General features: G+C 41.4%; 4 protein-coding genes across 6 annotated transcripts in view; 3 read left to right on the top strand and 1 right to left on the bottom strand.

The window, feature by feature from the left end:
* The first annotated feature begins 454 nt into the window (after positions 1-454).
* onecut lies at positions 455-10,827 on the top strand. Its single transcript, XM_064681596.1, has 4 exons — positions 455-844; positions 2,932-5,875; positions 7,471-7,622; positions 7,691-10,827. Exons 2-4 carry the CDS (start codon positions 3,031-3,033, stop codon positions 8,051-8,053), a joined length of 3,360 nt encoding a protein of 1,119 aa, XP_064537666.1. The 5' UTR covers positions 455-844; positions 2,932-3,030; the 3' UTR covers positions 8,054-10,827.
* LOC135427880 (uncharacterized) lies at positions 8,054-10,827 on the top strand. Its single transcript, XM_064681597.1, has 2 exons — positions 8,054-10,687; positions 10,755-10,827. Exon 1 carries the CDS (start codon positions 8,195-8,197, stop codon positions 8,657-8,659), a length of 465 nt encoding a protein of 154 aa, XP_064537667.1. The 5' UTR covers positions 8,054-8,194; the 3' UTR covers positions 8,660-10,687; positions 10,755-10,827.
* A 972-nt stretch (positions 10,828-11,799) lies between these two features.
* lgs (legless) lies at positions 11,800-19,740 on the top strand. The gene is made up of 7 exons (XM_064681435.1): positions 11,800-12,146; positions 12,210-12,411; positions 12,486-12,902; positions 14,639-14,923; positions 14,996-17,200; positions 17,260-17,477; positions 17,624-19,740. The coding sequence occupies exons 2-7, from the start codon at positions 12,288-12,290 to the stop codon at positions 19,175-19,177; spliced, it is 4,803 nt and encodes a 1,600-aa protein (XP_064537505.1). The 5' UTR covers positions 11,800-12,146; positions 12,210-12,287; the 3' UTR covers positions 19,178-19,740.
* A 547-nt stretch (positions 19,741-20,287) lies between these two features.
* Positions 20,288-23,297, bottom strand: part of sv (shaven) — a 38,252-nt gene continuing 35,242 nt past the window's right edge. For all 3 annotated transcript variants that reach the window (XM_064681436.1, XM_064681437.1, XM_064681439.1), the window contains one exon: positions 20,288-23,079. In XM_064681436.1, the coding sequence (XP_064537506.1) occupies positions 22,919-23,079 (161 nt within the window). In that variant the 3' untranslated portion in view covers positions 20,288-22,918. The remainder of the gene's footprint in view (positions 23,080-23,297) is intronic.

Genomic DNA, 23,297 nt, shown 5'->3' with positions numbered 1-23,297 from the left:
ATAGTTGCTCAGAGAGAGAAAGTAACAGTATTCGAAAATGGAGAGCGCATGCGCCGTTATTATTGTGGGGTAGGTTGGCGTTGCCACATCCACAGGAAGTTGTTGCCTGGTTAGTATCACCTGCAACTGTATTATTTGATTTGCAAATTAAATTGTGTATTTGGGACATTAATGGAAATGGCAAATGTGCATTCTCGATATTCGCAATGCAGACCGAGTACATTTCCCACACAAAGGAGTACGCTGCAAATACAAATATATATCGTGTGGCAACTCTCCTGTGTGGCAGCAAGGGTGGTTGGTTGGGTTGGTGCTTTCGCTGCACTGATACGGGGTAGGGGCAGGGCCAGGGGTTGGGGCAGGGGTAGGGGTAGGCTTAAGATACTCGTGTGTATATGTGGCTGTTAGTTTCAGTTCAGTTCAAATTGGGTATATTCTGCGTGCGGCCGAAACCTTGCGCAACGCGGGCTCTCGGTCACAAATACATATACATATACATAATAAAGTTTTACAACGCACGCACGCACGCACACACATGCATGATAAATACATACATTTGTACTGTGCCAGTTTCAATCAAATATAATAATTATTGTAAATAGTTCCATCAAACGTGTCGCGAAAGTTCTTGTTAATAATTCGGGCCAAAATTTAACCCAACTAATTTTACCGAAATTATACATAGAAAAATTGAGGCTGTGCCGACTCCATGTGGAAATGGCACTAAATTTCAATTGGTTATAATCAACTTAAGTGTACTTACAATCTAACTAACTAACTTAGAAACAAACAAACAAACCAACGACCCAGTAAAGATGTAGTCAAGACCCAGCAATGTCTTAAGGTAAAATTGGATGCGAATATTTGTGGAAAAAGTTTATTTTCAAATGTGAAAACAACCCCAAGAACCCCCTTTTAGCACACACACACACACACGCGCGCACACACACACACACATACACATAGACAGCTACATGATATAAAAACATAAACACTCAAACCGACAAACATATGCATGCATGCACACATACATACATACATACAGACATAACTTGGCATGCGTATGCATGTACAAGGCAAGAGACTCGATTTGCATGAGTGTGCGTGTTTGTGTGTGGGTGTGTGTGTCTGGGTCGCAGTTAAAGTGAAGCTAGTGCGAAAAAAAAACATGTATGTAGTTATAAGAAGAAAAAAACTAGATTTTAACCATTTAAATAAAAGTAAATGACAAAAAAATACATACAATACAAAATGACATACAAATATACATAAATTAGTTAAGTATTATATGTATTTTCGTATGTTATTTCTGGTAACGAAATCAACCCTTAAGGCTTGGCGACGATGGCAACAGCCAGGGACGAAAACAAAACGAAGTCAGCAAACTGACAACAAATAAGAAACAAATATGTATCCGTAATATATTCACTAAAATTAGTCGCACTTGTTAAAGGATTGCGGCATTGGTGTGTGTGACAAAAGTTTTTTTCGGGAAATCCCCAAAGCAGCCATTAAAAGTCAATGAAAAACTATATAATAAAGTTGTGCAACACTTGCCTTTAAAGATGGACTGAAAACCCAAAAAAAAAAAAAATTGTTGGTCGTCAAACTGACTTCCTGTCATGAGGTTCGGTTAATGGAGCTGGTTTTCACATGCATAAGCCCAGGTCGGACGTAATTCGTTTCGGTTTGGTTTATTTAAAAGTATAATATAATAATATACTACATATTATCCATGTATTAGGATAAATAACCAGGCCAAAATTGGCATGAAAGATTTAATACCCTTGCAGGCCTAAGCTTTTCATAATGCTCATAGTGCTTTGCCCGTATCTAAGAAGCACAGGGAAAATAGTTAATGGCGATTATAGTTAAGATATCTTGAAAAACAAAGAAGTTTTTCATGCAAGAACCTACTTTTGGACCGATCGTTCCTATCGCAGCTATATGATATAGTGGTCCGATGTAAATAAGATTTTGCATAAATGTAGGCAACATAGTGAAACTTATAAATTGCCAGTTTGGTAAAAATATCTTGAATAACAAAAAACTTTTTCATACAACATCTTAATTTTCGACCGATCGTTCCTATGGCAGCTATATGATATAGTGGTCCGATGTACATAAGTTTTTGCATAAATGTAGGCAACATAGTGAAACTTATAAATTGCGAGTTTGGTCAAAATATCTTGAAAAACAAAAAACTTTTTTATACAACATCTTAATTTTCGACCGATCGTTCCTATGGCAGCTATATGATATAGTAGTCCGATGTTGTTAGGATTTTGCATACATATGAGAAGCATAATAAGATTGATAAATGCCGAGTTTGATCAAGATATCTTGAAAAACAAAAAAGTGTTTCATATAAGAACCTATTGATCCACTCTGATAAGGTAAGAGACGTGTGTCCTTCACATTTCGTGACACATTGCTCTGCGAGACTATTATACATATACAGTATACTAGCGGGTATTACCCGGCATTGCCTGTGGCAAGTTTTGTGCTAAATATGTTAGCTATTACCGTTTCCCCCAGTTGCCGTTTGTATTGTCTTGAAATCCACTTCTTCGAGATCCATAAGTTGTGATAAAGGTTGCCTAAACTGGGCTTTTGTGAAATATCACTCACCAGCAAGTAAGAGAAAATCGCGAAAAACGGTTGTAAACAACTTTATCATCATTTTAAGTTCATTTGAGAGTTGATTCACACTTTTTTAAAATTCACCCGTCTTGGAAAATGCGAGTGAAAGGTTAAATATAAGAAAGGGTAGACGGGTAGGGCGGTAGGGCAAGGCGGGAAACATACGCCAGCAATTGTATATGGGTTATGACAATAAATTATTAAACTCTATTATAAACTCGAGTCCTTGTTGATGTGATGATGATTGTGTTACTTAGCCAACTCGATTTGTTTGTTCTTTTGTTACAGTGTACCGGCCAGCTGGTGAGCTGAAATCAAACTGGATCTTGGATATCCGAAATTCCATATTTGCGTTACCTGAGAAACTTTGAGCGGGTAGTTTGAGGAATGGAATCGATGAATGAACTAATTGATTCGCAAGCGTTCAGCCAGCAGCTGATTGTGGAAACAAGTGAATTTATTGGAGTTGAACCAGCACACCAGACGCAGACGCAGACACAGGAGGGCGAGTCCGAGTGCGGTGGGGGGTCTGGTGATGCAGTGACAGGAATGAAGTACGTCAAGCCACGTTCAGATCCGCATTCGCCGGCGGCTCTAAGCAGCCAGGCCATGCAGACCCTGATCGCAACACACACGGACAGCAGCCGGTTGCATGATGATGAGGATTCCACGTCTGTGGTTATGGTCATCGACGAAATGGGTCACAACAATTTGCAGGCGACCTATCAAATTGTGCCTCAACAGCTTCAACTGCACGGTGGCCGGAGTCTGCCAATGTCCCTGCTTCCGATGCACCAGGAGCGTCATAGTCCAGTCGATTTCGGGGGTTCAGACATAAGCCTTGATGGCTTGAGCGTAAGTACAACATCCCAGATAATTGCAGTCAAACAGGAGCACAAGCTGGTCATTGTACGGGAAAACGCCGATGTCAATGGGATTAATCGCCGCGCCAGCCCTCATATCGACATTAACATGTCAAATATCAATGTGAGCGTCATCGATGAGCTCTCCTCTGATGGCGGCGGCGGCGTCGGCGGCGGCATGGAGGAGGTCACTCTAAACCAACATCACCAACAGCTTTTGGATGACCAGCACCACCATCACCAGCACCATCAGCACCAGTCCCATCAGCACCAGCCCCATCAGCAGCACCACCACCAACAATATGGTCATCGACTTGCCGCATCCTCATCCGAATTGATCCATCACCAGGTCCAGGTCCAGCAGCAGCAGCAGCAGCAGCAGCAGCGTCAACATCAGCGTCCAGTACAACTGGGAATGGGCAGTCATGGACATGGGCATCATCGAGAGGCGCTGTCCGTTATTGTGCAGGCACAGGAGGACATTGACGAGGACATTGATGAGGACGAGGATGATGATGACCGCGATTCGGGGGGGCAGTTGCTTAGCCCTGCTTTGGCCGTTGACAATGCACTGGAGCATAGCACGTACCAAACATTGACATCGGTCAATAATCGCATATCAGAGCCGGGCTTCAGCCCAACGTCATATGCAACGCTGACACCTATCCAGCCGCTTCCGCCCATATCCACGATGTCCGATAAGTTCGCCTATGTGGGTCACATTTCCGGCAGCGCCAGTTCGTCGGGCAGCGCCAATGGCAGCAACAATTCGACTGGCAGGATCAGCAACAACTGTGGCACTGGCGGCACCTCGGATGGCTCATTCACCAGTTTACCTATGCCCATTGAGGGCGCACACCAGGGCTCCTTGGGTAACCTGAGCTTGAGCGGATTGGGCGGAGTTCAGTCGCCGTATTCCTCCTATGATAAATTGCCTTCGCTGATTTCACCTCCGCCTCACAATTTTGCCAGCTCTCCATCGCACGGACTGTCCGGAATGGTTGGCTCATGCGATCTGCACACTCACAGCTCCTCGGTGCCATCGCCGGTGTCTGGCTCGGTGCCAGGTGGTGGTTGTGATACGCTCTCGCCTCACTCCGAGTTGCACTCGCATTCGCACTCACATTCTCCTCAACTTCAGGGTAATGTTGGTTTGAATGTGCATAAAGCCGGCCAGCAAGGACAAGGACATGGACACGGACACGGACATGATCATAATCAAGGTAGTCAGGCTATGCAACTGGCACCGGTAGCTCTTCAGAAACAGATAATATGCCTTTCGCCAACAAGTGGCATTTCCGACGGGGTCGTTGTCAGCGATTATGAATCATCCTACCGCACACATCATCATCATCATCATCATCATCATGAGCATGAACTTCTAATGGCCACGTCCTCCACATCGAACAATTCGACTGGCGGTCGCAGCTCTCAGCTAAGGTTGCAGCATAGCCCAACGCTTAGTCCGCACTCGGTATCTGCCGGTTCCGTGGTCTCCATGTCATTGCACTCGCCGGCATCGGTTGTTACGCTGCCGCACATGAACGGATCCGTTGCAAATCTTACGGTTGACTTGCCCGTCGTTGTCTCGCTTTCGCCGACACCGCCGCCCGGCGATGGCTCGATTGCTGTTAATATCGATGAAATTGTCCAGCGACAGAGTCAAAAGCAACAACACCAGCAACAACAACAGCACAGTCATCACGACGGCAATGAATGCAATCCAAACGGCGACCATAACCTAACCAATATAACTAGTAGCAATAACTTGGAAGTGTGCAATATAAGTCAACAACAGAACGGATTCGTCGGCGAGCAACAAACCCAGCCCAAGCTGGCAACGCATTCCCCGAAATTAACTGGAGTCGCATCGGCGGCAACAATGTCCAGCAACGTCTCCTCGACAGCTGCGGTCAACAACAATCGTTCAAACGGTCCCAATGACATGGAGGAGATCAATACCAAGGAGCTGGCTCAACGCATCTCCGCCGAGTTGAAGCGTTACAGCATACCGCAGGCGATTTTTGCACAGCGTGTCCTTTGCCGATCGCAGGGTACGCTGTCGGATCTATTGCGCAACCCGAAGCCATGGTCCAAGCTTAAATCGGGACGCGAGACCTTCCGCCGCATGTTCAAATGGCTCCAAGAGCCAGAGTTCCAGCGCATGTCCGCCTTGCGCATGGCAGCCGCACAGATACCCCAGCGACCAGCAACTGGCGTTGGTTCTGGTTCCGTTTCTGGTTCCGGTTCTGGTGTGGGTAGCATGGGAAATGTTGTGTTTTCATCGGGATCAGCATCGACGGCCCCCGCCGTCGTGTTGACCAACACAACTTCGGACGCATCGCATGGCTCAACCATTTCGGGAAATTGTAAGTAAAACACTCTGCAATAAATATTGCTCCAGATACAATAATAGTAGAGCTACAGTCAGAGAGGTCAGACACAAAGTTGATTAACTGGCACCGGGGTCACTCGGTTTTCTGACATGTCCGTCACAGCTGCTAGACAGATTAATAATTAAGCCTAAGTAAATCGTGTTTTCCAATCTCTATATATAAAACTGTTTGTCCTGACTGACTGTCTGACAGACTGACTGACTGACTGACTGACTGACTGACTGACTGACTGACTGACTGACTGACTGACTGACTGACTGACTGACTGACTGACTGACTGACTGACTGACTGATTGGTGATCAACGCACAGCCTAAACCGTAAGAGCTAGGAAGCTGAAATTTTCACTGTAGTTACCTTATGTGATGTAGGTGCACGTTAAGACGGGGTTTCGGGAAATTCCACTCGCAAGTGTGGAAAAATCGCGAAAAACGTTTGTATGTAACTTTTTTGTTTACCATCCCATCGGCCCCAAACTTATTTTCAAAGATCTTTGTTCAAATTCATTTGAGGGGTGTTTCACACTTTTCGAAAAATCCGTTCCTCCTTGGTGGAAATGGAGGTCAAAGATTTGGTGGGTGACGTTTCGAGCTCAAATTCCTTTCCAGTGATCTATATGAAAAATCATTTGAGACGTGTTTCTCACTTTTCGCAGAATTCAAACTTCTTCGGGGGGAATGCGATTTAAAGATTTTTTGGGCGAAGTTTTAAGTTGTGTCCGATTTGCTTTAAAATTATTTTCAAAGCTCTCAATAAGAACTTAATGAATACGTATTTCGACGATTTGGAAAATTCCACCCGCAACAGTGGTATATTGGCGGAAAACGGTTGTATGAAAGTTTTTTGTTTACCATCCGATCGGCCCCAAACTCATTTTCAAAGATCTATATTCAAAATCATTTGAGGGGTGTTTCACACTTTTTTAAAAATCCATCCCTCCTTGGTGCAAATGGGGGTCGAAGATTTTGTGGATGACGTTTAGTGTTCAAATTTATTTCCAAAGATCTATAAGAAAAATCATTAGAGACGTGTTTCACATTTCTCGCAAAATCTAAACTCCTTCGGTGGAAAATGCATTTTTAAGATTTTTTTGGTGAATTTTAAGAGTTTTCCGATTTGCATAAAAGTTGTTTGATTCCCGTCCGATCAATTTCAAAATCATTTTCAAAGCTTTTTTGATTTTATAACATACGTGCCACGGGCAAGGCCGGGTTATACCCGCTAGTTTGATATATTTATACATTACGCCCTACACCACAAGTTTTATTTGCCAGAGTATGACCTTTCCCACTAAGATGGAACTATAAAGGTTGCAGGAAAGGAGTAACCGCTCCGTGTAACTTATCATTTGATAGGCTCTGGCTTAATGTACCCAAATGGGTAAATGGGTAAAAGCGTGTATTTATTTCCTGACATGAATGTAACAGACAGAAGGAAGCTTCTTTGACCCTATAAGGTATATATATTCCTGATCACCATCATTATTATTTTTTAAAATCAGTCTTGTTTTTGCAAGTTTGTAAATGAATGATCGTTATATGTTCTAATATTTTGTTGAATCCTTTGCAGCCATGTTAAGCGGATCTGCCGGTTCTGGTGTTGGCGTCGGGTCCAATTGCCGTCGCAAGGAGGAGCCGCATATAGAACAAATGCCGCAGCCAAAAAAGCCGCGTCTAGTGTTTACGGATCTACAGCGGCGGACACTACAAGCAATTTTTAAGGTTAGTGTGATCTTTGGGGAGCGACAATTGAAGGACAATTGAGTGTAATGTCAAGACGTTGTTTTTAGGAAACAAAGAGGCCTTCAAAGGAGATGCAAGTGACAATTGCACGCCAGCTGGGGCTGGAGCCGACCACGGTGGGCAACTTCTTTATGAACGCTCGTCGACGCTCCATGGATAAGTGGCGCGATGACGACACCAAGAATGCACAGCATCCGCATGGTCGGTCACATGCGCATCAGACGGAGGAGACGGAGGAGGAGAGGGAGAGCAACAGTGGAACGCATGGGCATTACGGAAGTCTGCATACGACAGCGATGTCGCCATTGGGGAACTTCGACGATGAGGGCGAAATGGACTTGGACCTGGAGCATCATGATTTCCTGGTGGACGATCACGACGATAACGATGAGCACGACGACATGTTGTGACATAATGGCAAACAGACGCGAAGAACACAGCGCAGCAAACAGTCCCAGAGTGAAAATATTACTCAGAATTCCTGCACTCGCACCTTTACTCACAGCCACACCCATGACGATTCCGAATCGGATGCGGTTACGGATAATAATATGAATCCAGGTCCGACGTTTACGCACTCAAGACCCAATAGGAAGATCGTATTATCGAAGCGTACCAAAAGACTTCCGAATCATAAGAATCGGATCGTAAGAACAGCCTTCAACGTAAATCCCGACGAACTAGGCCACTTTCAACTAGTTGAGCTCGAGTCTGAGAAAGAGGAACCACAAGCTAATCAGACACGATCGCATCCAGACTCCGACCCGGACTCGTTGCCGGGCCAATGGTCGCCCAGTTTGGTTGTGCAACAGGCGGACATATCGATTGATGGCTTGGGGGTTGCCGATTGTATTGAGTACCTGAATAATCAGGTAGAAGTGGACGACAGCTTGCTGGCCAGCATCAACTCGGCAAAGCTTGTGTCGGTTCGCTTAGGTTCAAATTATTACAAAGATCCGAAATTAAAACTAAATGATCGTTGGTCCACCAAGCTTCAATTACACCACTTCAATTAACCTAGTTTACATTTCGTTCTCCTCACAAGAGCTATGTGAAAATATCGATCCTTACACCTACACACACTTATAATATAAAGGGTGTTTTTCTTTGTTTTTGGGTACCACAGACCTATTTTTGTCAAACAAAGTGAAAGTAAAAGTGGTCGACGGTGCACAACTAGGAGATACTCAGCAATATTTCATTTCCAATAAATCCGTAAGCTCTCTCCTCTTGTAGTTATTCTTGTGATGTAAGTTCATGCTAGGACTTTTTTATTTAACATCCGATCGACCCATAACTCATTTCGAAAGATCTTTGTGCAAATTCATTTCGAACCTTTCGCAAAATCCAGACCTCCTTGGTGGAAAATGGGTGGAAACGATTTGTGCTATTTCCTACTTTTTCCCAAAATGGTACGAAAGCTCTTTATCTTATTGAATGAACAAATGGTTCAAGGATATTGGAAGTGAATACAGAAACTTAAAACGTATTTTCAAACATAGATATGTGAAATATAATTTGAGACATGCTGTTCAAGGAAATGAGGGTATATTTCGATTTGCCACGGTGGAGAATGTGTGGAAAAGTGATATCTTAAATAGGTAATAGGCCGTGGAGAAAACGCCAATTTTATAAATGCACAAAAAATGTTAACCACAATTTTGGAAATTGATAACTTCTGGGTAAATATTCTGGGAAAAATCTGGCAAAATGAGAGATATATAGCTTAGAATTTGGGCACATTTATTTTGTAAAGGTTCAGTGCCATTTTTCGACCTGAAAACCCTATATAAAGCTCAATCTTCAAAAAAGTCATGCAAGAATCAATTTTCCAAAGTGTGAAGATATCTTCTGGTTGAGTACTTAACAATCTTTGTTTTTTTTTTCTCAAATAAAAAAACTAATCAATTCCATAAATATTTTGGGACTAACGAAGTGGTAGACAAAAAAGTCTTTGGAAGTTTCACTCAGTTAACTTTCATTGAAAGCCAATATGCTCAGTATATGGTATATGGTATATGGTTTTTGTCTCTTTGAACCAATAAAAAAAGTCCTTGTAAATGATGCAAATTTCTTTGGTACCTGATTCGAAAATTCAGCTTATTTTGTAAGACAATTTCTTTGTTAATCTTTCTCTTACCCTATACCGTTAAGTAGTAGAAAATAGTACTGTACATTTGATGTGGCAATATACTAACTTTTGCGAGCGTAATATTTTAGTTTACAGACATTTTAGACAAGCTCGGACATGTACACACACACACACACACATACACTTTAAAACGCATGTACATACATACATACACACATACATTATTAGATGCGTTTGAAACCGAGTGATGGAAACTTTTAAAATCTCACAAAAAGAATGTCAAAAATGTAACTATGTAAATCTAGTCAAATTTATAAAATAAACAAGGTACAACTAAATACAAATATATAATAATAATAATAATACACTGAAGTCATTTAAACTTAAACACACAAATAACACTATGTGTAAATACTGTAATGCTTTTTACATTATCGAAATTTAACTATATAAATATGTATATGTATATACGCGTGTACTATTAGAAAGGAACATACATATATATACACACACACATGTGCATATTGTATGTACATAAGTATGTACGGTTATTTAGTTTTGCAAATACCAAATACCAAAAGAAAAAAATACCAATGTTTAATGTCTTTATATTTTCTCACTGAAGATAGAATCCAAACATTTAGAAACAAGTAGCACGAATGACTTAATATATAATATTATATTAGTTATGTGGGTGCATATACATATATATATATATATATATGGTATATGCATACTACTTATTATTTAACAGTTATTGAAGAAAAATATGAACACGAATGCGAATACTCATACAGATGCAGCGCTAAGATACATATATGCTAGTCAATTTAGTCTAAACGAGGTGCAAACACATACAATGCACATACAATGAACACTACAAATATTATAAATGGAGTACGTACATTTACGTAGACCCATTCAAATACTTACATACATATGTATAAATAAGGTAAATGCAATAAATAAAACAAATCCAAATTCCGCAACTAATTATTTAATTTCAATCCTTTTTTAAGCTGCCTCTCCTACTCTTTCTTTAAGTATCATATCTGAAGTAATTGTGCAATAAATAACATCTAGCACATGAAATTATTCTCCTGTTATTATTAGAAGTTTCATCCGATGCGAAGAATTGGGCTTACAAGCTATGCGCTGCCACTGTCCATGACATGTCATCGAGCGCGTCTTCTGTAATATTAAAATGACTATATGAGAGTTTACAAAACGATGACTGAAAATGTTCGTAAAGGGGAGGAAAAAACGTAAACGTTCGGAAAGGCATTTTGGCCGTGGAAAGCTGTGCAAGTGTCTTCAGGGTGGGCACCTGTGGCGCAGCATCATTAAATGTCACACATTTCTCGTCTACGTAGATAAATTTGCATGAATCTCCTTGTGTACAATCTTGCCAAAACTTTACCTCGCAGCGAAAACTCCTGTTAAATTCCAGCCGGCTGATAAAGGACCTGTAACATAGAGTTGATGTTACAGTTGGATTCAGAATATCTTCTGTGCTTTAATTTTGTAACTGCAATATTTTTGTAAGCCCGAAACCTATTAAACCCCCAAAATAATATTATATTTCAATTAAATGCGAGTCTTCCAATTACTACTGGAACTAATATGGTAATTCTAAATATTAAGTTTTATGAAAGTGTGAGAATCCGAAATGTATATTAAGCTGTATTTATTTAAGTGTAGCGTGTCTTTTTCAATAGTACATTAATTTTTGGATGTAGTAAATTTTTCTTTAGTATGAAATTACCAAAATAAATGGCTGATGTATTATCGAACTGATGGAATTAATCTAAAAGTGTTATCGATAGTTAGTAAGTAATTTCCCAAATACCAAATCTTTATTTATCTATTTGTCTTCATAGAAATTCGGAACTATGTGTCGAAATTAGCTAATTTGTTGCAAATACTGTTTCATTTGAGTATTCTTAATAAAATAAGCCAAGCAGTTACTTCTAAGTACCCGCTATTTAAAAGTACTCATTTATTGCCGTACACGTCATGCAGTCGTATCGTACCCCGCGACCCCAGTACCAAAATAATACTTTTAGTATTTTCGAACACACATTGTGTATTTCATAGAAGGAGCATGCCAAGTGGCTGTGCGATTTGTATTTACAAATTAAAAATAAATTAAATTCTTGCGCGAACAATATTTATTTGTACATAACTCGCTATAAAATCATTGTGCAAGCACTTCAAAAGGCATGTTGAGCGTCGTTGCATTCTAGTATAATTTTCTCAAGCTAATTGTGTCATTTGTGTGTGTGTGTGTTTTGTGTGTATACAGAATTTTTTTTGTTGTTTTGTTTGAATGGTAGCGTTTATACACAAACACAAACGAGCGTATGTGTGTATTTTAAATGAAATAAATAAAGTAAAGTGAGACTGAATGGGTAAGCCGGAGATAATATTCTCCACTGAGACCATGGACAAAAAATAACCCGAAATTCACATAGAAATACAGACGGTCCAAGCGATCTTAAACCAGAGCAGAACGAACACACACACGAGTGTTCCATGTAGGCAAATCTAGAATGCTGTCCGCAACAACTGGAGGCGCCAGCCAATCATCACCAACGAACCCCGATGGAGCCACTAAAATTGATGGCTTGAAAACGGTTAAGGTGAAAACCGAACCCTTTTCCACTTTATCGCCAGGTAAGCAAGCAGCGTGAATTCCTTAAGAGACAATAACATAGTTATTTTTTGTTTTTGTTTTTTTTTTGTTTTAGAGAACGCAAGCAATCAAAACCAAACCATGTCAGATGAAGTGGACGCACCTGCCAAAAACACTAGCAGCACAAACAACAACAACAACAACAACAGCAGTAACAATAACAACAACAGCAGTAACAATAACAACAACAACAGCAGTAAAAACACATCAAATCCCAATACAAGCAACGTCAATGCATCTGGGACATCAGATGTGGGTGTCGGCGGCGGCGTTCCGGTTCAGAGACAGAATTTATCAAATAATAGCGTCAATTCGCCACCAAACAATGCCGGAGATCACTCGAATACGAACAGCAACAGCAGCAACAGCAACGTTTCTGGCAGCCTCTCGCAGAGGGTGAATTCTGAAGGTGACTTGCATCAGGAGGATCTGCTAAAGAAAAAGAAGAGCAGCGCAAAGGACGACGATTGTGGTAAGATCAATAATTCAATTAGAATAATCATTGTGCAAATATGCAATCTACAATCCCAATCGCTACAAATTCCAATAATGTGGTGCATTCATTTAAAGAGTTCTTTGGGGCTGGGCGCGTTTAAATAATATTTATAGCCTTGTTGAGAATATTGAGGACCGACCCCATAAAGTATATACTTGATTAGACCAAAAGCCCATTCGATAGAGCAATGTCTGCCTGTTCCCTTCTGAGCAAACTCAGTTTTAAAGCTATTATCATGAATCTTTCTATAGATCCGTCTTTTTGTTGAAAGCTGGATCAAATAACTATCATAGGAATGATCGGTCGAAATTAAGGACTTGCGTGAAAACTTTTGTGTGTTTTCATACTCATGACTAAAATCTTATTAAAATTGAAATACTCAAAATTGTCTGAATTACAAAATACATTCACCAAACATATCATTTACGAGCTTCACAACTCTCTATTTTACTCGCCAACTAGATTCCCAAATATAAGCATAGTTAGATAGATTACAAAATATATTCCTGAGGCGCTTTTCAATCTATCTCTGTATATAAAACTGTTCGTCCTGACTGACTGATTTAAGACGAGGTTTCGGGAAATTCCACCTGCAAGTGTGGGAAAATCGCGAAAAACGCGATATGAAACTTTTTTGTTTACCATCCGTTCGGCCTAAAACTCATTTTCAAAGATTTTTGTTCAAAGATTTGGTGGGTAACGTTTCACGCTCAAATTCATTTCCAAAGATCTATATGAAAAATCATTTGAGACGTGCTTCACACTTTTCGCAGAATCCAAATTTCTTCGATGGAAATGCGATTCAAAGACACACTCGGAAAATTTGGCAATTCCATCCGCAGCTGTGGAAAATTGGCACCAAACTTTCCACGGGCTAGTCCAGGCAATGTCCGCTTATATATAATATATGTATATGTATTTATAAAAACTAGCGGGCTTACCGGCCTTGATCGTGTCAACTTTTGTACTTCAAATGTAAAGTAAACCTTATATCCAGTTCCCGCCTGTGGAAAATTTAAATCTGCCCGTATTATCTTGAGCTCCACGTAAAATTTCAACAAATGCGTTTTTGTTTTTTTAGCTTTTATGTAGGGTTTTGAAAATAAGTGAAAAAATAAAACTTCGCCCAAAAAATCGTTGAATGGCATTTTCTACCGAGGAAGCTGGGATTCGACGAAAAGTGTGAAATAAGCCTCGAATGCTTTTTCATAAAGATCCTTGGAAATGGATTTGAATTCGAAACTTTATCCACCAAATGTTTGAATCCCATTTCCACCAAGAAGGTACTGATTTGCCAAAATGTTTGAAACTCCCCTCAAATAAATTTGAGCAAAGATCTTCAAAAATGAGTTTGATGCCGATTTGATGGCAAACAAGAAAGTTTCAAGCGACCGTTTTAAGGGATTTTTTTCACACTTTCGGGGGGAACATCGCAAATCCACGTCTGAGCATGCATTTCCATGGGTAAAAACTAGGTTGTTTCTTAGCTAATTAGAGTTATATAAATTCTAACTTCTTACTCTTCTCAATATGATATAATAATAACATGTGACTATGATCCAATTGATTAATATGCTAGAAGTCAAATCATCCTTGTGATAATTCAAACAAAACTTTCTATAGCATCGCCTTTCCTATAAGTATTTAACAGGATCCTACAAAATGAACGAAATGTAATCTATAATTCTTGCAATGTGTGCAATCTTTAACAGTCAAGCCGAAGCAAGCGAGCACGTCTGGAAACTCAGCGCTGGAGAAAGTCAGTACAAACAGCTCAGGAGGAGGAGTTGGCAATAGCAACACAAAAGTCGGTGCTGTGGGTGCTGCTGCAGCGGCTGCGAATGCTGTCAAGGAGGAGCCCTGCAGCTCAGATCTGTTGGGCAGCTTAGGGAATATGAAGAAGGAAGACAACTTTTCGCCAAGCATGTCCCCGGTTGGATTTGGATCTATTGGTGGACCTTCTGGTAATATTGGCCCGGATCGATCCGTTACACCTGGTAAGGCTTAGCTTTTAGATTTGCTTATTTGCGATATGTGGTATGCTTAATAAATGAATTTCATGCCAACAGTCAAAATGGAACTGAGCTCTAATATCACCGAAAAGCCGTCATCAATTATGGGACTAAGCAGTGACAATGATATCGGCGGATGCAATGCATTGGCCAATGCATTGGAAGCTGATCGAATGAGCGATAACACCGCGTCCAATTCGAATGTTACTGGTGGTGGGCCAGTCGGTGGCCCAGCTGGGTCCGGGTCCGGGCCTGGGATGGGCGTATCCCTTGGCATTGGCATCAATGTGTCGCCTGGTGCATCAAATTTCATGGGCAACAACAGCGTCGGCAACGCTCTGGGCAACTGTTTGGATTATATGCAACAGCAGAACCACATATTTGTCTTCTCCACACAGTTGGCCAATAATGGAGCAGAGTCGGTGCTGAGCGGCCAGTTTCAGACGATAATCGCTTACCACTGCACGCAGCCGGCGACAAAAAGTTTCCTTGAAGATTTCTTTATGAAGAATCCAATGAAAATGAACAAGCTGCAGCGACAGAACTCTTTGGGCCTGGGTATTTGCAACATGCCTGGCCCTGGCGGTGGACAAAGCTGGCTTAACCCAAATGCGAATTCCAACAACAACCTTAACCCAAATCCAAATTCAAATCCAAACCTGGCCAAAATGCTTCAGCCGCAGCAAAAACCAGGCCCAGGCGTCGCAGCTGGTGGCGGCCCCAAGTCGCATTTCAACAGTCAAACAGATAATAGCAGCAACAAGCGAAATACCTTTGCTGACCCATCCCCTGCCGATTCTCTTGTGAATGACAGCGACCTAATGTGCTGGGAGACGGCAAACGCTAATGCTGCCGTCAGTCGAAATAATCTTGATGGCGCGCAAGGCGGATCGGCGGCTGCCGAGTCGCACGCAATGAAGCTGATGGAAGGCGTCGACAGCGTCCTGGGCAAGTGCAACAGTGATCTGAGCGCAGACAACAATATAATATCATTGCAGGGTGTCAAAGTGCCGGACGAAAACTTGACACCGCAGCAGCGCCAACATCGGGAGGAGCAGCTAGCGAAAATAAAGAAAATGAATCAGTTTCTGTTTCCGGAGAACGATAGTGGGCCTGGCCAGATAAACAAGTTACCCAACGACTCGGCAATGGGTAGTATCATGATGAGCATGCCAGGAGGCGCCACGAATGCCCAAATGCGACAAATGCAGCTACAAATGCAGGCTCAGGCTCAGGCACAGAAATCGGATCACATGCCTGTACAGCTGGGCGAGGATGTGCTGATGCCGCTGCCTGCTGATGTTATTGGTGAAATAGGAGCCGTAATGTCGTGCAATAGTGGCCCAAAAAACAATATGTCATGTGGGCCACAAACATCTGCAGCTACAGCAGCTGCCGCTTCAGGAGGGCCTGTAGCTGGAGGACCTGGAGGACCAGGAGGAGGAGGAGGAGGTGGTGGTATGAACGTCAATATGAATGTTGGAATGCAGTGCTCAAATAATCCAAACATGATGGCCGATTCGCCTGAAATGATGGCCGGATTTGGCAACACAAACTGCGTTATGGGGATAGGTGATAAGGGAGGAATCGGTAACCAAGAGGGAATGCCAATGCCACAAGGAGGTATGTCACCAATGGAATGGACAAAAATACAACAACAGTTTTTCGAAGAACGTTTAAAAGTCGGCAAACCGGCTTGCCGACCTTTAGGCATGCCTGGCCCAGGCCCAGGCCCAGGTACAGGCCCAGGTACAGGCCCAGGTACAGGCCCAGGTGCCGGTACAGGTGTTCAGCAGCCACTGATTGCTTCTGGTTCGGGTAGCAATGCGGGCTCCATTGTTAACACATCAAATGCGGTAATGCGTAATAATGTTCAAGGTCCGCCGCCGCCCTATCATCCCACTCAACGGTCGGCATCGGTGCCAATAGCTACGCAATCACCAAATCCATCGAGTCCCAATAATCTCTCCCTGCCATCCCCGCGCACTGCTGGAGCTCTTGGATTGCCATCGAATTCACCCAACATGGAGCTGCCGACACCAAACTCATCTGCGAGCCAATCCACGACTGCAAATATGGGTCCCATAACAACATCCAAGAACTGTTTTCAAGCAGATGGCGGATCGCCGTCAAGTCGGCATCGTGGTGCTGCTGGCAACCCGGCAAATGTGATGAATCATCATCTGAACAGTAATCCCAGTACGCCGCTTGCGCACCTCTCGCCCAAGGAGCTCGAATCGTTTAACGCAACATCAAGTGGCGGTAATTGATTGAATTTACTTGAATAAGAAAAGGAACACATTTTATTTCTTTGATTTTAGGTGATCTGAAAAGCACAAGGCCAAGTCCGCAGCGAGCTCGCTCGCCCGCCAACCCCAACTCTTCGAATCATCTGATCGAGCCGAACAATATGGATTCGCGATTTCCGGCAACCAGTCCTGGTCTGAACTTTAATGCCCACCCACAATTGCAAAATAATCCAAACACTGCCATGAATGCATACAAAGGCCCCAATGGCAACAATCCTCTGGAAGTAAATGTAAATATTTGCGATTTCCAAAATCTTAAATAAGTATATACGGATTTGTTTATTGTCCGTCTGTCTGTCCGTCTATTATATTTTGCATACTCGCATGAATCTTGTCGCTCACTAATATACATTCTTTTGTTTTTTGTTGTTCTCAGCGACAAAATTGCGGGCCTGGTGGACAACCTGTACAATTTGCTCGTCGATCCGATAATATGCCGCTGAATCCAAACAGCAGCAATCGACCACCACCGAACAAAATGACTCAGAACTTTGATCCGATATCATCGTTAGCACAGATGTCGCAGCAACTGACCAGCTGTGTATCTGGCGTGGGCAGTCCCGCCGGCGGGATGAATATGATGGGTCCGGGCCCAGTTGATATGAACATGGAGCATGGCGGAATGGTGCCTAGTTTGGATGGGACGAGTATGGATCACATGAGCCATGCTTCCGGTAGCAATGCACCCAACAATTGCCATCCAATTAATCCGTTGATAAATTCGATGGGTCAGCGCATGCTTAATCCCAAGATGGCTGGCTTAGGGCCAGGGTTTAGTCCAGGTCCCAACGGTGTAGTACGTGACGGATCGGGTCCAGTTCCTGGGCCAGGCTATCATGGAATATTACCACCAGGCGCTCGTATGATGGGTCGGATGCCCGTCAATTTTGGCCCCAACTTTAATCCAAATATTCAAGTGAAGGCCAGCACCCCGAACACAATACAGTATATGCCAGTCCGGCCGCAAAACAACAACAACAATAGCAATAATAATGGCAATGTGCGCATGGCACCCAGCTTGGAGTTCTTGCAGCGCTATGCCAATCCACATATGGCTAACAGCGTCGGCGGGCACACGATTGGAAATGATGGCGGCGGCGGCGGCGGACCTATGATGATTGGAACTGGGCCCATGAATATGAACTCTCCCAGCGAGCAGCAGCAGCAGCAACAACAAAACAAAATGGGCAACAATCACGGCGGCGGCGGCGGCAACGGAATCAATATGAACTTTTTCCAAAACTGTAACCAACTATCTGGCCTCGACGATGAAGGTGCGTTAGGTGTTGGTATGCCAGGCCATGACATGAGCATTAGTCAAACGCCAATGATTCGTGGCATGCGGCCCCACGGCATGCGGCAGCATGGTGGACTGGGCGTCCGTTTGCAGGCGCCCGGTGGCAATATTGTCAATCGACACCAGGGCCAGTTTCCTGGCGGCTCGGATGGATTGGACTGCAACGATCCTAGTGTGATGTTCAACAATGGCCCAGGATCATGTAATAGTTCGCCAGCAATGTTTGCAGCATCACAGGGGCAACCGAAGGGACAGCACATAAAGCCTCTACCGGGAAACATGTGTCAATCTCAAGTCGTTCCAAACGTGGGCATGCAAGGCCCTGCGCCGGTTCAGGTACAGGGTCAAGGACATCCTGTAATGGGTGGGCCCAATAACAGCAACCTTATGTCATCTGTTGGCAACGGCGGCGGCGGCGTCTCCGGTGGCGGTGGAATCGGCGTCAACTTTGTTGGTCCCTCGTCGAATGATCTTAAGTATGCCCAGCAATATCACAGCTTTCAACAACAACTGTACGCAACGAACACAAGGAGCCAGCAGCAGCAGCAGCAGCAACAGCAACAAGGTGGTGGCAACATGATTGCCATGCCACCAAATCTTTCTCCTAATCCGGCATTTTTTGTGAACAAGTAAGCGATCGATGCCCAAGGCCAACTGATTCAACTGTTTTGCTGGCCGATTGTCGGCGATTATTGAACTATGTTACATAAAAGCTAGTCTCCGCATCTGAACGGATCGAGAGCATTAGGCTTTCTTCAAATAGAATTCGTTAGCTTATCGTAAATACTTTAGCTATGCAACGGCCAAGTTCGAAAGGAAATTTGCAATTTCCTCGTTCTCTGTTCCATTCGATGGCAAAGTAACAGATGAAATTAAATCACTAAAAACGATTTTGCTAGGCATACATCACATGAGTGCTGTAGACGAAATATTATAGTGAAAGGAGATAATGCTGATTGGGGGGCGGGCGACTATGTATATGTATAATTGAGAATACCCAACTCTGCAGCTCTAAATACTTATTGTAACCTGTACGCTACACTCTGTATTAAACGCAATTAAGCAATTGTATGTAATATAATTATTAAATATACTACTTATATTATTATATATCAATGTTAAGAGAACTAAGGTACACGCATGTAAATTCTTCCATTAAACATGTGAACACAAATACAACATCGACATCAAACATATGTGTGCACAATATTATTTTCGATGGAAGTTGGCCAATCAATGGGTAAAAATGGTATATTGGTTTTGTGGAAATGTATGTAACAGGCAGAAGGAAGAATCTTCAGCCCTTTAAAGTATATAAACTCTTGATCAGAATCAATAGCCGCGTTGATCTAGCCATGTCCATCTGCCTGTCTGTCCGTCCATACGTATGTATCAAATGGATCTCCGAATCTACAAGAGCTAGAGACTTGAAAATGACTTGAACGTAGGTCCTGCTGGTGGCTGCGTACATGTTTGTTTCCGATAATCGATAACTTGCCCCGTTTCCAAGGAATCGATTCAAATCGATATCGATATTCTTTTTTTACCAAATCTCTAGGATAATAAGAGTTAAGGAGTTACAAAATCAAAAAAATATAAATCAATTTGGGCCGCAATAAAATCTACTGATAAAATGTCATCAAGATCGACTCTCGAGCACTCTTAATTGTTTTTGAGTATAGAAAGAAGTATCTGGAGTGTTTGCAATGGTTTAGATTTCGAAATTATATTTGATACGATACATTAGCATAAGTTTCGCCATGTTTATTTAAATCATGCCCTATGTTCTTATGTGTTTTGCTTTTAGTTTGTATGTTTGTATATGCATTTGAATAGTATTTACCGTGTATGTATGTATTTATACAGAATTTGGTTTGTGCTTTCTTATATTCTATTACATCCACGAATTACATTAACGAGTACAAATACAGTTCGATGTATACACCAGCACTAAAATTATTATTATTATTCTGTGGGTGTTTGCGTAAATAATATTATGTTTAAATTAAAATATAAGTTTTGAACGTATTCCATTTTGCCAACCAATTTTAATTTTATTTTGTTTTGTTTTTTTTTTAGTGCTCGTCGAAAGGTATTCTTGGATATTCTTGGATGAAATATGCAAGGCTCGTTTTAAATATCAGTTAATATATGATTTGATTTGTTTTCTTTTCTCAATTACGAGCCTCGTCGAAAAAATGTTTTGCCTCTAACAAAAATATGTAATAATTAAAATAACATTCTTTTATACGATCACTATGTACAATTTTAACATATGTACATACATATAGGTAATTATTATAATTATGCACGTAAATTTGATATAATATAAATCTAAATCTAAGCCTAGCACATAAATTACATAATTTTAAAAGTTTTCGAAAAACTTGCATACATAGTTTTTGGTTGAGTTTCTCTTGGTAGAGATTTTGGTTTCAATCTGTATCTTATTAAGAAGGTGAATTTTATTATTTATTATTTTGCTACAACAAAACATTTGAGTACATATACTCGTTACCAGTTAATGTACTATACTTGGTTCACAAAGTGTAACAATCGATTTTTGCTAAAGTTCCAGTATGCAAAGTCTTGGAGTGACCAACATAAAAAAGGAAGAAGACGAATACCCTAATCGGTAAATAAAAAGGTAACAATAATAGGCAGAAGGAAGCATTAAGTATCTATAATCTTGATCAGAATGTCGATCTAATCATTTCTGTCTATCAGAAACTACAAAACCTGGAGACTTCAAAATATATAGTCTTCTGTACCATACGCAGAACAAGCTTATCATTTATATATTTTGCAGAGGGTACCATAATTTTGTCGTTAAATGTGTAACGCGTAGAAGGAGACATTTCCGACCCCATAAAGCATATATATTCTTGATCAGTATCAAAAGCCGAGTCGATATGCGAACTAGTCTCTCAGTTTTAAAGCTATCGCCATGAAACTTTGCAGAAGTTCCTCTTTGTGTTGCACGCAGTACATATGTCAGAATCGGCTGGATCGAACACCTATATTATATAGCTGCCATAGGAACGATCGGTCGAAAAGTAGGTTCTTGTATGGAAAACTTTTCTGTTTATCAAGATATCTTGACCAAACTCGGCAATTATTAGTTTTACTATGCTCCTCATATATATGCAAAATCCTATCAACATCGGACTACTATATCATATAGCTGCCATAGGAACGATCGGTCGAAAATTAACTTGCTGTATGGAAACGTTTTTTATTTTTCAGGTAGTCTTGACCAAACTCGCGATTTATAAGTTTCACTATGTTCCCTGTATTTATGCCAAATCTTATTTACATCGGACCACTATATCATATAGCTGCCATTAGAACGATCGAACTATTTTCCCTTAAACTTTGACAATTTTTTCCCCCGGGCCAAGCACTATGAGGATTATGAAAAGGTTGGGTCTGCAAGGGTATTAAATCTTCGGCGTGCCGAAGATAGCCCTTCTTTTTCGTTCCTTTTGATTTATCCTACCCATCCTTAAAATATCGACAAAAATCGAACTGGAGACATGGTAATAGATTGATATGCCAAATTGTGTATGTAGTTTCTCGTATAGTAAAACAGATTACAAATATTTATCTTTTGGATAGCTCTTACCATTCCCCCCAAAGTTGGAAGATTCGTAATGGAAATTAAAAGCCTTGCGATTTGATATGAACACAATTTTGTGGGCCATTTTCCAGGCCCTGCAGATTTCATAAATATCGAATGGGTATGCATAGAAGATAAGATATTTATATGTTTATCATTTGGGTTCAGGGTACAGGGTATCTCCTAATTGGGCACTCCCGTCTAGAGCTAGAATTCTTTCTTGTTTCGACTGATTTAATCGGTAACTACGATGTGAACCGAGTATTGAGTCGGGTTTCATTCGACATTCGACATTCTTAGTTGATATATTATTTTGTAATCTTAATAATTATTAATACATATTAGTATGTTAAGGTCTGGTTGAAGTATCGTTCGCTGCTCATCATCCCGAAATGCAATTATTTCGAACGTACGTACCAATCAATTTTTAAATGCAAATAAACTAATGTATGAGAATTGTTCTCGTTGAGTTCAGTTCATCTCTTCCATTCGAATAACAACAGACTCGTTGTCTTTCTTTTCTTGCCTACTTTTAGATAAATACGTTTAAGTACTTGTACAGATAGCTAACACACACATATATATATATATCTATATATATATGTATGTTTCTTTGGAACAGTTGTTAAATCTAAACGCTCCGTGTTCTTCCTTCCAGTTTGCATCTTTGGACACTGTCTGCTCTGACGAAGATCCATCCGGCATTCCAATGATTGGTCGATCAATAATAATTGTCACCTTCTGTTTGAACTACACTAAACAAGAAATATATCTGATGTCTCCGACTTTGTGCACGCACTGCCCGTCGGCGATGCGGCGGAGACCAGAGAGTTGGCTCTGGTCGCGGCAAGCGGGGAGCGTAAATCCTGGTTGAGGGACGCCTGATTCTGGCCGCCTTCATAGTAGTACGATGAATCTGAAAGGAATCAATATTCATGGTTAACTTCGAATTCGTTTGTTTACACTTTGAATCGATTGATTCAGTTAATGAGCTAATGAACTAATGAGTCATTCGAGTCCCATAGTAACTACTCTATATTATCTTGGGCAGCATCAATAACTAAGCTAGAGACTTGAAATGAAAAGTAAACAATTGTTTATCACTTGCTATTGATAACTTGTCCCAATTTCAAT

This window comes from Drosophila montana, unplaced genomic scaffold, assembly GCF_035044405.1.
Source record: "Drosophila montana isolate Dmon_TW-CO22-7 unplaced genomic scaffold, ASM3504440v1 contig_2397_1, whole genome shotgun sequence".
NCBI classification, from domain to species: domain Eukaryota; kingdom Metazoa; phylum Arthropoda; class Insecta; order Diptera; family Drosophilidae; genus Drosophila; species Drosophila montana.
Note: the sequence above shows the minus strand (reverse complement) of the source record. Positions and strands in the feature narration are given on the sequence as shown.

What these genes read in the sequence shown, in the direction of transcription:
- LOC135427880 (XM_064681597.1), top strand. Translation starts at nt 8,195, where the DNA reads ATGAATCCAGGTCCGACGTTTACGCACTCAAGACCCAATAGGAAGATC.
- onecut (XM_064681596.1), top strand. Translation starts at nt 3,031, where the DNA reads ATGGAATCGATGAATGAACTAATTGATTCGCAAGCGTTCAGCCAGCAG. An exon ending in CTCAACCATTTCGGGAAATT is followed by an intron (nt 5,876 to 7,470) that starts GTAAGTAAAACA and finishes AATCCTTTGCAG; the next exon opens with CCATGTTAAGCGGATCTGCC. An exon ending in CACTACAAGCAATTTTTAAG is followed by an intron (nt 7,623 to 7,690) that starts GTTAGTGTGATC and finishes CGTTGTTTTTAG; the next exon opens with GAAACAAAGAGGCCTTCAAA.
- lgs (XM_064681435.1), top strand. Translation starts at nt 12,288, where the DNA reads ATGCTGTCCGCAACAACTGGAGGCGCCAGCCAATCATCACCAACGAAC. An exon ending in GGATCGATCCGTTACACCTG is followed by an intron (nt 14,924 to 14,995) that starts GTAAGGCTTAGC and finishes TCATGCCAACAG; the next exon opens with TCAAAATGGAACTGAGCTCT. An exon ending in ACAATCCTCTGGAAGTAAAT is followed by an intron (nt 17,478 to 17,623) that starts GTAAATATTTGC and finishes TGTTGTTCTCAG; the next exon opens with CGACAAAATTGCGGGCCTGG.